Genomic DNA, 16,486 nt, shown 5'->3' on the forward strand with positions numbered 1-16,486 from the left:
CATTAGAACCATAAAAACAATTAAAATTTTAGAGTCGATACACTCCCATGCAATCAACATTCGGGTGGGGAATAGCCAACACCGGCTGGTGATGACGGTGGTGCCACACCATGTTGGGATGGAACTACTTGATGGCCATTTAAGACGAAGAAAGTTCGTTATTGAGAGAATAAATATCATCGAGGTCAAGGAAGAACGATTGTCGATTGATGGTATAATTGTGTACCTCGATCATGGATTTGACAAAACAGCTAATTCTTCATCGTTCCTTCTTGCTTGCTCTAATACATTCGACTTTTGATCTCGTCCAATGGAAAATTCTAAGGAATCTTGAGCTTCGTTACGATGTATGTATGTATTTGGTTCTTGGTTTTTTTGATGTGAAAAATTATATATGTAAAATTATAGTAATCTTGTGTTTCTTTGTATGCACATATTCACAAGAATCTCCAAAATCAAAATCATGACTCAACTTTAATTTAACCTAACAAATTGTAAAAGTAAAGGTATTCGTATTTACTACCTCTACAAAATCATTTCTGCATATATTACGGATTCTAAAATCCTAATCCAACAATTATCCAGAGGCTATTAAACACAACATCTTCGAAAATTATGAGGAAGACAACAGCCCATCATACCTCTTTAATCAAAGGCTTTCCCATCTTTTCGGTTTTGGGATTCATCCCGGCGACGTTGTTTCGTTTACTGTCTACGTATTCCGTTGCAGACATCTTCTCCGAATTGACAATAGCCGCCAACGAGGACCACGCTTCGGATGGCTGCTCGTGTACCCAACACATGATGAAGTAAATCTTCCGGTCAGCGGACTTGAGTTTGTTCTTCAATTCTTTCCTTTCTGAAACGGGGAGTTTCTCCGACTTAACCTCTCTCTCGCCATTCTGAACTATTTTCTGCATATCACAAAGCAAGCACACTAAAGCAGATCTCCCGAGATAGAGAAGATGAATTATATCATCGATAATGCCGAAGCCAAATTGCAAACCACCCATGTGCCGGAATTGTGCAGAACATGTTTGCTCCAGGCAATGTGACAAGGCTTCGAATATGGTTTCTGGCTGATCTCCTTGTCCTAAAACAGAGGATATAGACAGCACAACTGTCGCCGACTCAAGAGGGTCTGCTCGCCAGTCCCCGTTGTAAAGACGAAGGGTGAAGCAGTAGCTGAATAGGATGTCGACAAGGTGGATGGTTAGTAATGGAGACGGGCCGGATGTGGTGAGTTTGCTGATTGGTGGCAGGGGAGTTTCGGGTCCTGGTGGTATATTGTGCAACTGGTCACTGTCTGTGTCGTTTCTGGAGGACTCCCCCGGCTCGTCTTTTGAAATTGATTGGATTAATTGGGATCCGTCGGGGCTAAGGGATACAAATTTAGCAGAAGGTCTCAACCACCATGGATCCCAAGGCTTGATCAATTTGCTCAGCTCTCCAGAGGCCACCGCTCTCTGAAAATATTTCTTTTCTTCGATAGATAAATCATCGAAACTTACTTGATCTCCTGTGAAAACAAGAAATTGTTCTTATATTAAGTTAAGAACAAAATATATATATAGAGAGAGAGAGAGCATACCCGATAGAATTTTCTGAATGGTCTGCTCCGACAACGGTGAATCTGAATCTAAACCATTAAGAGTATTAACATATGGTAATAAAGAAATTGTTGCACATCTATAAATCACAAAATGAAGAGGAAATAGCATTTCTACTTCAGATATGAAATGAAATCCTTTTAGTGCATCAAAACTATCAAATGGAAATTCAACAGCAGGTATTTGATATGGTCATAAACCTACATCCGGATAACTTGCGACAAATTTAAACAAAAAATATCTGTACCCTTTTCCACTCAAAAGATGTGCTTCCATTGACCATTTAACACATAAATTGCTTCGATTGTGTGGCAGAAATCTTACGATTAACAACTTTATTTAGTAGTCGAGCTTTAAATGAAACATACCTTCACCATCCATGCTATCTGTCTCCTCTTCTTCATGGAACCGTTTAAGTATGTCCAGCATCTTCGATTTACTTTGTTCATTCGGTCGCACCTGTTGAAGTTCTTCCATGACATTTTCTCTCATAAAAGATTCAGTACAGCGAATATTATGAGACTGCAACAATACCAGAGGATAGTTCAGAAAATCTATATCAAACACCGTATATTAAGCTCAAAAGGCATGAAACAACAATGGAAGCATTCAAAAGCAAGGATAACATCAAATACTCATTTACAACCATTGCAGCATATGAAATAGATACAACAGATAACTACCTTGTAGCAATGCAGAGAACAATACCGAACATTGCATCTAGGGCACGTATATTGCGAAAACTGTTTCTCGCAACTGCATAAACACAAAAATCATTTATTAGGCATACTAATTGAATCAAGCACTAACGCAATAAGCATTTTAATCAAACAACCATTGATTTAAACAGGAACTTACACGCGGCAAATCATACGAGAGTTGGAATTTAAGTCTGACGATTTGGAAGATGCTTCCGAGGTTAATATAGTGTCCTCCATCTTAAAAAAAAAAAAAGGAAAAACCTCAGCAGTATCTTTCAGTTGTGTCTGAAAAAATTGCTGTAACAAATCAGCAAACAAGCTGTGAAACCTAAGACATCTTCAAACTGAAATTGAGATAACAAGGAGCAAAAATAATGAATTCACAAGAACAGCAATAAGTAATATAACAATAAGACATCTTCATATTGAAATTGAAATTAAGATAACAATGAACACGTCAAATTCGGAGATAAATCATTGTAACTACATAGATTTGGGGAATGAAATTAAGGCTTAGGGTTTGGCATTCTCTAACCCAAAATCCAACCATGGAACAAACACACCGAAAAATTCTATCCTTGAAGAATTATTATAGCACATTAGCTGCTCTGCCTAAAATCAGCAACCTTAAGAAGCAATGCTAAGTAGAACTTAAAGGAACACTAGGTCCGACTAAATTTATGCTCTCTAACGTTCGTTCCTTACAAATCGGCAGGCGAAACGAACAACAAGTAGAGGTTAGCTTACGTCTTATGCAAAGCAAATTACCCATAGGTTGATGTCAGGAACAATTCATTCGATTATACAAGTGAGAGTTTCTCCTGAAAATTAGTATAGAAAACCCTTACTTTTGCTTCGATAAATGAAAGTAATCGTCAATTTGAGATACCTGGAGCAAGCGTCTGACGGCAGCGATCCGACCGCAACCGAAACGGTGTAGGACGAAGAAATCAACCTCAAATGGAATTCTCGACAGCATTTCCACAAATCGGATTCTAATCGAACCCAACAAATACCCGCCCGCCCGAATTTTTACAAACCCGATTCTACCCGATGAAGATTCGCCCCGACAGACCCGTACTATTGGGACAAGAGTTGCCTTTCCCTTACGACCGGCGGTTCGATTCACCTCAAAATCGAATCGAAACCGAGTTTTTAAGGGTTCGTGGCGGCCTGGCTTTTTTTAATAAAATTTTATATAAATGAAAATAGTAAATATATTAAATAGGCTTTTTTTAATATATATTAAATATATTAATTCTTCATTTTATAAATTTTTATGAATAAATTATTATTTAATTTTTACAAAAATGGTAAAAATTTAAGGATTGATTATTTATTTATTTTATTAAAAAAGATTATTTAATATATTTCATTTATTTTATTTGTATAATCCAAGTTTGTATTTACAATAAAAAAAATATTTTGATTTAATATTTAAAAAAAAATTATAAACAATAAACCATCTATATATAAAACAAAAAAACCTCAAACAAAGGTCTTTAAATTATAAATAAATAAATAAATAAAACTTCATAATAATTCTATATACTACTATTATTTAAATTAAAATAATAATAAAGTAGGAAATAAAAGAGAAAGAAAAGTGAAGAGTATGCAGGTTTCTTTCGATGTGCAATAGCGACATAATCACCAAAACAGCAACAAAAACATACTATTGATCTGATCTCTTATCGACCGCTCAAATATTAATTATATACTCCCTCCGTCCCATATAATTTTTTTTTAATCTTAATTAAACTATTTAGTTATCTTAATATTAATCTATAATTATTTTTACAAAATAATAATTATTTTTTCTAATACATTTTTTAGATTACTTACTAATTATACTTTACCTAAATTCCCGTGTCTACGGTAATACACCCATATTACATGGGATGGAGGGAGCAGTATATTTTCACTCTTGTATATGATATAACACATCTTATTGTTTTGGCCCTTTAACCAAATTTATATAGAAATAATAATATATTTAACTCATAATTATTGCAATTGAAATACTATTTATATTACTGCGTGTGCTAATATATTGTTATGAACTACCTATGTGACAGGTTTCAGCATAAAATGCTAACGTGCATTTACTTTTGTATATTTATTTTAAAAAGTAAAATTGCTCTATGATTAGCATATACTTAATTTGTAGCCGATTCTAAAAAATATTGTCAACAAACTCAAGATGGCCGTCAAATAGTACTTGACTACATAAGAACCATACAAACTCAATCAACAAAATTTAAGACAACTGGAATATAATAAACTTTTATTATGACATCAAATTCTCTGTTGATCTGGCCAAATTAGTATTATATTGATTTAACCAGATCAATATACGGTTATAAGAATAACTAGCATATATTTATACATATCTAAACGTATATTTGTATTATAAAATAGCATAGGATATAGGAGTAACTAGTCATTTGATTATTTATATTTTAAATTTAAATTTAAATTTAAATAAAAAGTGTACATATATTTAGCGGCTGATGGAGTACAAAATAGACGTTTATGCCCCCACCCCACGTAGTGCTTTACAGCAAATGACGAGAAAATAGCTATATAGGAGTGGTATATATATATATATATATATATATTTATATTTGTACACACACTAGGCTAGATTGTAATAATAATACCATTTTCATTTTAATATAGTATTTGCTAGGATAGTATCCATTGATTTTAATTTTTTTAGTGTATTAAAAAATAATGTAATTTTATTAGTTAATGTAATGTATAAGATATTTTTGATATTTTTATAGTCGCTTTAATGTAAGAAATAGATATATTTTAATATGACAAATAAAAATAAAAAAAATAAAAAACATTTATTTGAAACTAATGAAATATTATTTTTAATTTAAAAATAGTTATAAAGTTTATTCGTTAATAGTCAGTTATTATTATAAGTGCAAATTATAAATTCAATGATAAAATGGATAAAAAAATAAAAATAAAAACTATCAAGATTATACTACTTAAAAATCGTATCAAGAGTGAACAAAACAAGTATTTTGGAAGTCATGTAAAAGATGGTACGATGGTGTGGGAATGGACTCGTGACTGTGAAATATGGGTTTAAACTTTCGACTCACTAAATAAAAATATACGATTTCTCTCTCAATTTAAAATATCATTTTTATAATTTTTGTCTATCATATTTCAAAATATTTATTTTTTATTTTAGAAAAAGTAAGCATAGACTAATATCAAAATACATTTAATTTTTATTTAAATTACAAACATACATACTATTACACGTACAATTAATTTATACATAAAAATCAAATAACAAAAATATAAAAAACTCTTAACATACTACTTCCACTTACTAACAGCACACTATTATTTTTTAATCTATTATAAAATTTAAAAAAGTCTAATATAATTTAATTAGAGAGGAAGGGAATAGAAGTTTAAGAGAATGTTTGTGGGCCCATTTGTATGTTCAAAAATGTGTAGGGTTCTTGAGATCTTTCTCAATCTTTTTCTTTCAACTAAAAGAGGAACATGGCATGGCATGCCTTTCCTCACTCATTTCTTTCTACTCAAATATATATCTATTTTACTTTTATAATAAATAAAAAAATGTTATTCCTAAATAAATATATATATATATAATAAAGTATTGACCAATTTTCCATTATATGTATAAAAATTTCAATTTGTATTAATTTTTGTTATAAGCATTTTGATATCTAATTTGTATTGGAATAACCTTACTATAAAACCTTATAAGATATAACTTGATGGTGAAAGGTGAATTCGTGACAATTTATTAAATAAATAATTTATAACAATTATTATTTTAAATATATATATATATATAAATACTGCCTTAAATTGATGGGAATAAGTGAAATAAAATTGGAGGTGAAGAAAATTAGTGGATTTATGCACAAATATGAATCACTCAATGATGCTTCAACAGTATGACCCATACATATTTATATATATATATATATATATTTTTTATTTTTTTTTTTTTTGAATTTGAAAGAATTAAGAGTAAATAATGATTAAATAAAATATTATATAAATTAAAAGGATTTTGATATTAAAAATAACTCTTTTAATAATAATTTTAGGTATTCTATTTATTTGAAATTTATAATTTTTTGTAAAATTATAGTATCATTTATTCTAACAAAAGATTATGTTCAAATTGCTGTTTAAATTAAATTTCAAATAAACAAACATAAATTATATCATGAAACAAAAAAAAAAGAAAAAAAATGAAAATAGGGTAATTGGCGGGTGTGTATATTTGTTTTTTCTTTTTTTTTTTTACAATGCCTATTAAAAATATGTTTTAATATGATATATTTTTAATAATAATAATAAATAGTAAAAAATAAAAAAATAAAATAAAAACAATATATAGAAAGAAAATCCAAATTATATAAGTGAAGCTTCACTCTTCTTGAATTTTGATCATGCATATGTTCTATTAGAAATTTTATTTTAGTTTTAGTTTTTTTTACTTCATGAATTTACTGTTATTAATAAAAATAAATTCATTTTTTTTGTAAACAATTCAAGCAAAATTTCATCTTTAAAAAACTTATAAAGACGTGTTGTAGTTTAAATATCTTAATTTTTTGTTATTTTTGGGCAAAATAATCCTTAAACAATATTTCACATGAAAATATTTATTGAAAACAACGAGCTTGTATAATAAAATAACTTATAAAAGAAAATTAAGAGAAATGTATACATTTTTAACATATATACATCAACCTTTTTTTTTTTTTTTCCTAAATATTAAAGTTAATTATATTTGAAGTTAAAAATCATATAAAAATAAAAATAAAGCAGAAGAAAATCACACATTGATTGAAAATCATCTCATTGACTTGTTCATATCTCTTCATCTGCCCTCAACACAATCACTATATACACAACATGCATACATACATACATATATATATATATATCACCCCCACTTTCTCACCCTAAAAATAATTCATCAACCCCATGAAATCAAATCACTCACACATATAAATAAATATATATATATATATCTAGAGAGAGAGAGAAATGTAAACCTGAAGAAGCACTAGCAGCAGCAGCAGCAGCAGCAACCCTAAACTAATTTCTTGACATTTGAAGAGATCCAAACAAGTCAAATTAATTTCTCTCTAATACAAAATTAAATTAAACCACAATAACACAATCCATCAAATCATATATATTAAAATAAATATACCAACTCCCTCCCTCCCTCTCTCTCTCTCTCTATATATATATATATATCATCATCCTCGTCATCATCATCAGTAGCAGTGAAGTGAAGAGTTTTTTTTTTTTAATGGTGTGTGGTGTGTGTAAATTAATTTTAATTAATTATTAATTAATTACCAGGGGCCTCCACTGGTGCCCATGACTCCATTCCAAAACGATCCTCCACTCGAATGATCACCTCCACCATTGTTAATCTGATCCCTATTGCTTCCCTCATTCTCCTGATGATGAATCTGATCATCGCCATTGTTGGAATTCGAGACCTGCTTCAGATCCTCAAATGGAAACAGAAGCTGCTTCCCATTCGCCTGATCCTCCTGGAAGCTTCCATAACCGCCGCCGCCGCAGCCGAGCCCGTCCAGGGAGAAGCTCAGCGACGACGCCTTGAACTGATCCGATCCCCCCAACGGATTAACGTTAAAATTAAATCCCGACGAATAAACCATGTTCAGATCAGTGAAACCCCCCAGGCCTCGCCCTGTTAGGAGCTCCAGATTCGACGAAGAAGACGATGAAGACGGATGGTTCTGGAGCTCCAGCTTGGTCGCGCTCCCGTCGAAGTCCGGGACCTGGATCATCTCCGTTATCGCCTTGAAGTCCTGCCGGTGGGCCGAGAAAATCCCCAAATTGAGATCCTGCGCCGCCGCGTCGAGGATTTTAGGGTTAGGGTTTTGTAATTGGGGAGGGTGGATTAGGTCTGGGAGGGACACTTTCTTTGCGGCGGCGGCGGCAGAGGAAGAAGATGACGACGACGACGATCGCTTGTTTTTCCGGGAGCCGCCGCCGACGGGGATGTTGCGGAGGGAGCCGCCCTCCGTCCAGTACCGGCGGCAGGTTTTGCAGAAGTAGCGCGGCTGAGAGAGGCTGTAGTTGTTGTAGTAGCAGAACTTGGTGTTGGTGGAGTTGCAGCGAGGGCAGTTCAGCGCGTGCTCTTTCTGCGGCCGGACTTTGGACTGCGGCGCCGCCGCCGCCGCCGGCTTCGGACATGTTACGATCTCCTCCATCGGTTTCATCACTATGTCCTAAAAAGGGGGAATTGAAGAAGATTTACAAATTACTGATGAATCGAAAAATAATTAAATAAAATGAATTAGCTAAGATATAAAAACAAGTGGAAAGGAACAAAACATAATACTAACAAAAATAATCTTTATTCACTTTATTCACAAAACTGAAAGGAAAAGTGAAGGTTACATGTATATGTGTGTGTATGTCGTCTCCGATCAGACCCAAAAAGAAAATAAATAAATTGGAAAAAGGTAATTAAAGAGATAGACACAGATATATATATATATATATCCAAAAACAAATTGAAGAGAGTAGATCTTAATTAATTGAAGAAATAAATTAAAATGAAGTTGCAGAAAACCCTGATTTGATGGAAATGAATAGAGATTTATACAGGTTGAAAAAGGCAATTAGTAATTAGAAAGGATGTAAGGAGGATGAGGAAGTGTTGACCTGAGGCCATTGAGCAGAAGCAGTATCCATGGAGGATTGAGGAGAGAGAGAGAGAGAGAGAGGAGAGCGTGAAGAAGAAGGGAGAATTGTTAAAAAGGGAGGGCGAGGGTGGAAGTGCTTTTGGTGCAAGTGGCTTAAAAAGCAGGAAAGGGAATGTTTGAAAATTGAAATGTGTGTGTATGTATGTATAGTGTATGTAATGTATGTGAGAGTGAGGGCTATGGAGCTTCTTCTTTATGCGTGTCACTCACAGAGACAGACATACCCCTCTCTCTCTCTCTCTCTCTCTTACTACCTCCTCCTCCATTAGGTAATTTACGTCTCCACGTTAATATTTGAATATCAATTACTATGAAATTATATTCTTTCCGTTTCGAAATTAAATATTCATTTATTTTTTGTACGTAATTTTAAAAATATTAATATTATATTAAGATATAGTACAAATAAAGTTGAAATGACTAAAATAACCTTATTAGTACGTGTGATATAAATGTAGTGATATTTGTGTAATATATTGTAAATTGTAAGGGTATTTGTAATATTATGTAGATAGTACAGTTACTAAAAAATGAAATGGATACTTTGTTATGGGACGAACTAAAATGGAAAAATAGATATTTTGTTATGGGACGGATTAAAATGAAAAAATGGATACTTTATTATGGGACGGAGGGAGTAATATAAATAAAAAAAAAATATTTTAGTATTTTATAATATTATTATAATAATATTTGTGTAAAATATTATACAAATATAAAAAAAAGTAAATGAAACCAAAGAATGAAAACGACACAAATAAATAGATTTTATTATTAACAATACACGAAAATATGTTTCTGTACATTTGTATTATAGATAATTTTCTTTAAATATGTATAGATATATATTAGATGTTATGTTAAAGACATAATTTCATTGTACATTGCATAATATGAAAACATACAAAATTAAATTATAGCCCGATAAGAATGGTCGTGTTAGTCTTGTCGAAATCTATTTTTGATCAATTTTGCTTTATAATTTTTTATAGTCATATTTTGATCATATAAACATATATTTTACTATTTTATAATTGCACAATCTTGAATTTTATACAAATAAAAGTATGTGTATATGACAAATACAGGATCATACAAAACTGTAAGAATAAGGGAGCTCTTGGGTACAAATAATGGAATTGCAGAGAAATGTGAGTAGATAATAGAATTGGAGAAAAAAAAATTAAATAGAGAATGAGAATCAATTCTCTTGTTTGGTTCAGTTGAGAAATATATATATAAAAAAAAAAAAAGGACAAGAATAAATGATTAATCGAATAAAAAAATTTTTTGCATTTAAGTCACTCTATAAACGTAAAAAATTAGTATTTTTTATCCATAATTTATTATATATATATTGATATTCTATTAACAGTGAAAATGATTACTATCGTTTTTTAAATTATATACTTTTTTTCATCCTAATTCAAAATATAATTTTCATTATTTTTGTTTATTCCATTTAAAATTATCAATTTTTTATTTTAAAAAATATAATTATATATTAATACAAAAAATATTATTTAATTTTTTACTTAAATTATAAATTATTACAAATACAATTTTTACCTTATATATAAAATCAAATAACAAAAATAACAAAACTTGTTACATATTTATACAATTATTCTAACTAATAAAATACAATTACTTATTAATCTACTACAAAATCGCAAAATAACCTTTTTAAGTGGGACAAGCTTATTTTCTCTTTCACGGAATATAACATTAAATACTCAATTTTTACTTATTAATCTACTACAAAATCGTAAATAAAATATTATATTAAATTAAATAATTATTATAATTCTAGATTTTTACTTATTATAAAAGACACCAATGCCGTCAATTTTTAGGCAAGGTAAATTCGATATTCTGCCATGAATTTAAAATGAATCCATTTTCAAGATTTAGGTTGAAAAATGCCAGATCTATATCCATTTTTATATGTGTTTGAATTGACATATTTCAATAATAAATAGTTGTAAAATGATGGTAATAAAAATAAAAATAAAAAACAATTTTATTTTATTTTTTTTGAATTTTACTATTCAAATTATTTTTTCTCTAAAAATATATCACATAAAACAATTACTTTTATATATATATATTATAATTCAAATTTATTTTGTATTAAAAATATTACATCAATACTTATTTATATTAAATCATACAATTATTCAAATTAATATTTTATTATTAAAAACTCCAAACCCACAAATAAACACACCTAGCCGCTATAAATTTGGAAATGCGTCATTTTTATTGTCTATTATAAAAATAAAATAAAAATAGTATTAAAAAAAATACACAAAGTACTAAATACTAGGAATTTTATTTTACTTTTAAAAAATATTTGACTATAATTACGCAAAAATAATCAAATTTAAAGAAGTTTGTTTTATTATAATTTAAAATTCTATTTAACTAATATTTTATAAAATAAAATAATATACTTTCAGTTAAAATTTTAGATATGAGTAATACCCTCTTCATCCATTTATAAGGTTTACATTTACTTTTGGCGCGGGGTTTAAGAAATAATAGTATTTTAATTACAGTGAGTAGTTAAAAGTTGTGTAATGATATTTTTGCCCTTACTTTTTTTGTGTAAAAGTAATGATGTGATATAAAGTAAGGGTATTTGTGGAAAAAAGTAGGGTATTTAATGAAATATTAACTTTGTAATTAGACGTCCCAAAATAGAAATATGTAAATATTGTAAGTGGACGGAGGGAGTATTAATTTTAATTTAAAATCATAAAAAAACAAACCTAAAACAATTCGTCCCATTAATTAATACTCCCTCCGTCCCAGATATCATGTCCACGTTGCCGTTTCTGTCCGTCCCACATATCATATTACTTTCTTTTTTTGGAAAATGATTACATACTTTAATCTCATTTTAAATTTTAAATTTTTTTTATTTTAATTAAACTAATTAGTTATCTTAATCTTAATTTAAAATTATTTATATTATAAAATAATTATTTTTACTAATATATTCTTAATTATCTACTAATTACACTCCTTCTAAAATACCGTGTCTACAGTGTAGCAGACACGATATCTGGGATGGAGGGAGTAATAATTTATGTATGTTTTAAGGTTAAATTTGGCGGCGAATTGAGGACGTGGAAGCGTGGGGCCCGCGGTGGGTTGCCACGTGGAAGGGTGAATGGGAAAATGTTTGGAAATTGAGTAAGGGCCCCACAGGAATGAGTCATCATGTGCGCGTGTTTGTAATGAAATGATCTCCACCGTCCGATTTTGATTTTGCAGACCACAATCATACTGTCCCAACCGAAAGTGCTTCTTACACCTCACCTTCTACCCGACTTTTCCGGATTCCAATATTTTTCTCAGTATCCCTTAAATTTAAATAATTTAATAATAATAATAATCAAATTTATATTTATATCTATATTTTATTTAAATATGTTCGTCAAATTTATATTTGTATTATTGTGATCGTTATGATTAGTCTTCCGGACAGCATTCATTGATTTGGGTCAATTAAGAAAATGTCGAAATGAGTTCCTAGTCAATTAAAAATAAAAAAGTATAAAAAAAATTTTATGGGCTTGGTCTTATTCGAAATATGGATCCAATAAAAATATATATATCATTTATCTTTTATATTATTGTACTTAACGTTAAAAATATTATAATATTTATATAATTTACTTAACAAATATTATTGTATTTGTATTACAAGATACTAATAAATATATTTTTGTCATTTTTTCTTAATTTGTACTACGTACTGATATAATAATTAATATTCAAATATCTAAATACAAAAAATTCATATACTCTTCTTATGGGACGAATGTAACATTACAATTGATCTTAGCCCAAAATATATATTAATACAACACGTATAAATTAAAACAGACTATGTATAATAATAATTTATACAAACATAATATTGATTAGCCCTGATAGAAATGAAACAAACACATTATGGCTAATCAATATTACGATGATTAATTTCGATTAACACATGAAAAATAGATTAGACATCACATGACCTATCAACACTCTAATTATTCCCTAACGAAAAAATATATATATATATATAAATAGAATATAATGTTGGAATTTTATTTATTTATTTTTTTTTTTAAAAAAAACATGGATATAATATTGGAATTGAATGGAAATAGAATATTGAACTTTAAAAATAAATAAATTATATGGAATAAGAAGTAAAAAGAAAATTAATTGGCTTCACTTTTTGGTGTGTTTTGGTTCTCTCACGTGGGCTCGAATTTGGCCCACTTCAATAATTATAAATAGTAGTGTGTTCAATTTTTTGGACAAAGATGTTAATATGGAAATGTATTTTTATTATTTTTTATGGTAACTCATGACTATATTAATTTGCTAACTATTACGTTTAATCGAAAGTTTCTTATATCATTTTAAAAATAAAAAATAAAAATAAAACTACCAACCACTATACTAAGTTGGTGTCACCAATCATTATATTACATTGAAACTCAGGCACCCCTTATACTATATTATTTAAGTTGATGAATTAAAATAGACAAAATTATGGTATATTTCAATATAGATAGGAGTCATCTAATCATTTTTTTTTATATGATTTATGATGAATATTACTAAAAAAAATATATAATATATATTATTGTTATTTACTTATAAAGTATCAATAATTTAATATAAAATATTATTTAATTTATTTTTTATATTATTGATATGATTTTTTATAAAAAATGCAATAATTCAAAAATAAAAGTAAACATACTATAGTTGGGCTTAGCTGAAGAAAACACCAATATGGATCGAAGAGCCCTAAGCCCATAAAACCCATAAATTTGAAAGTCTCCTGAGTTTGTCTCCCCGTGTTTTTTTGTGTGTTTGTTTGGGGGTTTGGATTTTGAGTTGGGTTTTGAATAGTAAAAATTTTAAATTTGAATAGTTGTATGATGTGATATAAATAGGGTTTGATGTGATGTTTTGAATGTAAAATTGATTTTTAGTATAATATAAAAAATGAAAAATAGGTGTTTGATTTGATATTTTTTAGGGGAAAAAAATTGGATGAATAGTAGAAATCCACCAAAATCCTTCAAACAAACACACCCTTAAGTTTATTTTTTTACTATTCAATCTATGAATTTTATACTCCGCCAAAGAGTGGTGTTTGCTTTTTGCACGTAGATTTTTTAATATTAGTATTATATTGGATTATAGTAAAAAAGACAAAAATACCCCTATTAATATAGTGTAATATAAAAGTAATGACATTTGTGTAATATATTGTAAGGTAGAAGGGTATTTATTATGTTAGGTAAGTAATACAATTACTAAATTAGAAAATGATAACCTTGTTTTGGGACGGACAAAAATGGAAAATGACAACCATTCGATATTCAATAGTTTTTTTTTTAAGAGAATAATTTAAATTTTTTTAAATATACATATATATATACAAGTAACAAAATCGAAATATTTGTAGTAATGATAATTTATAGTTTTATTTGTATAATTACTTTCAAAAATTTTGATAATATTTATTAATAATAATTTAAAAATTACACGAATCTTTTTTTTCTATAGAAAAATAATATAAAAAATACAATTATCTATTATTTAAATTAAAAAAAAAAACTCCAAAACTTTTTATCTAAATAGTGTAATATTAGATATAAAAATGTGTAAACAATGATGGTATAAATACATTAAAAATTAGAAAAATAAAAAATAAAAAATAGTGAAATCTTTGAAGCAAAGGTTTGATGGGAAAATGAGAAGCAAAATTAATGGCTTTTGGGACACTCTTTTATTATTATTATTATTATTATTATTATTATTATTATTATTCATTCATTGAGAAACAGTTGAGCCAACTTTTGGACACAGACAAGTGACAAAAATCAATACATAGGTTTGGATAGCATACAATAAATATAAATTAATAGGTTCTGTTTGGTCACCAAATTAAATAAAATTAAATATTATTTAATGTCGAGCCACGTGTCTGTTCAATGTTGGTGCCACCGCAGTCCATAAATGCACCCCCTAATCCACATCACGTATATTCTGAAAATAAAAATATTTTAAAAATAAATAAATATATTTTCTCCATCGTATAAAAATATATTCACTCTTTTTTTAAAATAAAAAATAAAATTATATATTCAGTTGTCCAACGTTCAATTTACTGAGAAATTCAATTCAACAATATTTCCAATTCAATTTATATACTACTCCATATTAACATCTAATTAATAGACAAATTAATACTTTCTTCGTCAATTTTAAAAATATTTATTTATTTTTAATGCAAATTTTTTAAAATAATCATATTTTAATTATAGTGATTAATTAAAAATAATACAAAATTTATTTTACATTTATTTTTTTATATAAAAATAATGATATTATTGTAAAATAAAACTATTTATAAAAAAAATGGGATTTATAGTTAAAAAGAAAAAAATTACTTTATAATTAAAAAAGAAAACCAAAAATATAAGGGTGTGTTTTTGTTTTGTGAAATAATTAGAATGAACATTTTTTCTATATAAGGTATGAGAAATTTAAAAATAATGAATGTATATAAAATATTGTAAAAAATAAAAGGCCGATGACTGAGACATCGGGGGTTTGAACCTATGACTAAGTTGAACTCCTACACCATTAGGCCATCTCTTACCTAACATAAGTGTGTTTTCTTCGTATATCTTATACTTCAAGTTTAATTATAATATGTATTGTATTATTATTTTATATTGGGATTTATATTATATTCCTACAAATCTTGTATTATCGATTTATATTTTATTGAATGTCTATTAATATTTAATATAATGTCAGAATCATATTTATTCACCCTACAAACCACCTCCACATTCCAAAACTTATTATGTGCACACACGTATTACATTTACCAGCACATAAATTATACATAATAAAAATAAATAAATAAATAAATAAGGTCAAAATCAATATTTTAATTTATTCCAACACCAAATTCTCTAAATTAACACTAATCAAATTCAAATTTAAATCTGCCGACAAACTTTTACTATTTAAAGTATTTCTAACATCTCGTAATCAACTAAGTATACGTAATCAAATTGCAGTCCAGACTGTCCTAGAATAAGAATATATATATATATGGAGTACAATTCTTAAAAAAATAAATTAAATCACATATAATTTATTTTTCTATTAAAAATAAATTTATAATTTTGGAAACATAGACAAACACACCGAATCTTACGAGGCTCCCAATTCAACCGCATAAATTAAATTAACAAATTATTTCCAATGGCTACAAACTTTGGAATATTTTTATATACATATGTATATACATATATATAAAAGGACCAAATGACTTTGAAATTCAGATGAAATTAAACCCAAA

General features: G+C 28.1%; 2 protein-coding genes across 6 annotated transcripts; both read right to left on the bottom strand.

Moving 5' to 3' along the window:
• Nucleotides 1-452: 452 nt before the first annotated feature.
• LOC127264156 (uncharacterized) lies at nucleotides 453-3,290 on the bottom strand. 4 transcript variants are annotated; one of them, XM_051293583.1, is made up of 7 exons: nucleotides 3,201-3,279; nucleotides 3,059-3,132; nucleotides 2,469-2,548; nucleotides 2,294-2,366; nucleotides 1,979-2,132; nucleotides 1,592-1,639; nucleotides 453-1,519 (listed from the first exon to the last, which is right to left on the bottom strand). In XM_051293583.1, the coding sequence occupies exons 3-7, from the start codon at nucleotides 2,546-2,548 to the stop codon at nucleotides 636-638; spliced, it is 1,239 nt and encodes a 412-aa protein (XP_051149540.1). In that variant the 5' UTR covers nucleotides 3,059-3,132; nucleotides 3,201-3,279; the 3' UTR covers nucleotides 453-635. The 4 variants fall into 4 exon arrangements, with proteins under 4 accessions (XP_051149540.1, XP_051149541.1, XP_051149539.1 ...); XM_051293584.1 differs by having other exon boundaries at nucleotides 3,080-3,132; nucleotides 3,201-3,277; XM_051293582.1 differs by lacking the exon at nucleotides 3,059-3,132 and having other exon boundaries at nucleotides 1,592-1,633; nucleotides 3,201-3,290.
• Nucleotides 3,291-7,163: 3,873 nt separating this feature from the next.
• LOC127263378 (dof zinc finger protein DOF4.6-like) lies at nucleotides 7,164-9,170 on the bottom strand. Of its 2 annotated transcripts, none has more exons than XM_051292369.1 (2): nucleotides 8,777-9,021; nucleotides 7,164-8,604 (listed from the first exon to the last, which is right to left on the bottom strand). In XM_051292369.1, the coding sequence occupies exon 2, from the start codon at nucleotides 8,593-8,595 to the stop codon at nucleotides 7,696-7,698; it is 900 nt and encodes a 299-aa protein (XP_051148326.1). In that variant the 5' UTR covers nucleotides 8,596-8,604; nucleotides 8,777-9,021; the 3' UTR covers nucleotides 7,164-7,695. The 2 variants fall into 2 exon arrangements, with proteins under 2 accessions (XP_051148326.1, XP_051148325.1); XM_051292368.1 differs by lacking the exon at nucleotides 8,777-9,021 and adding an exon at nucleotides 9,044-9,170 and having other exon boundaries at nucleotides 7,165-8,604.
• Nucleotides 9,171-16,486: the final 7,316 nt, after the last annotated feature.

This window comes from Andrographis paniculata, unplaced genomic scaffold (assembly GCF_009805555.1).
Source record: "Andrographis paniculata isolate CXL003 unplaced genomic scaffold, ASM980555v1 Contig69END, whole genome shotgun sequence".
NCBI classification, from domain to species: Eukaryota; Viridiplantae; Streptophyta; class Magnoliopsida; order Lamiales; family Acanthaceae; genus Andrographis; species Andrographis paniculata.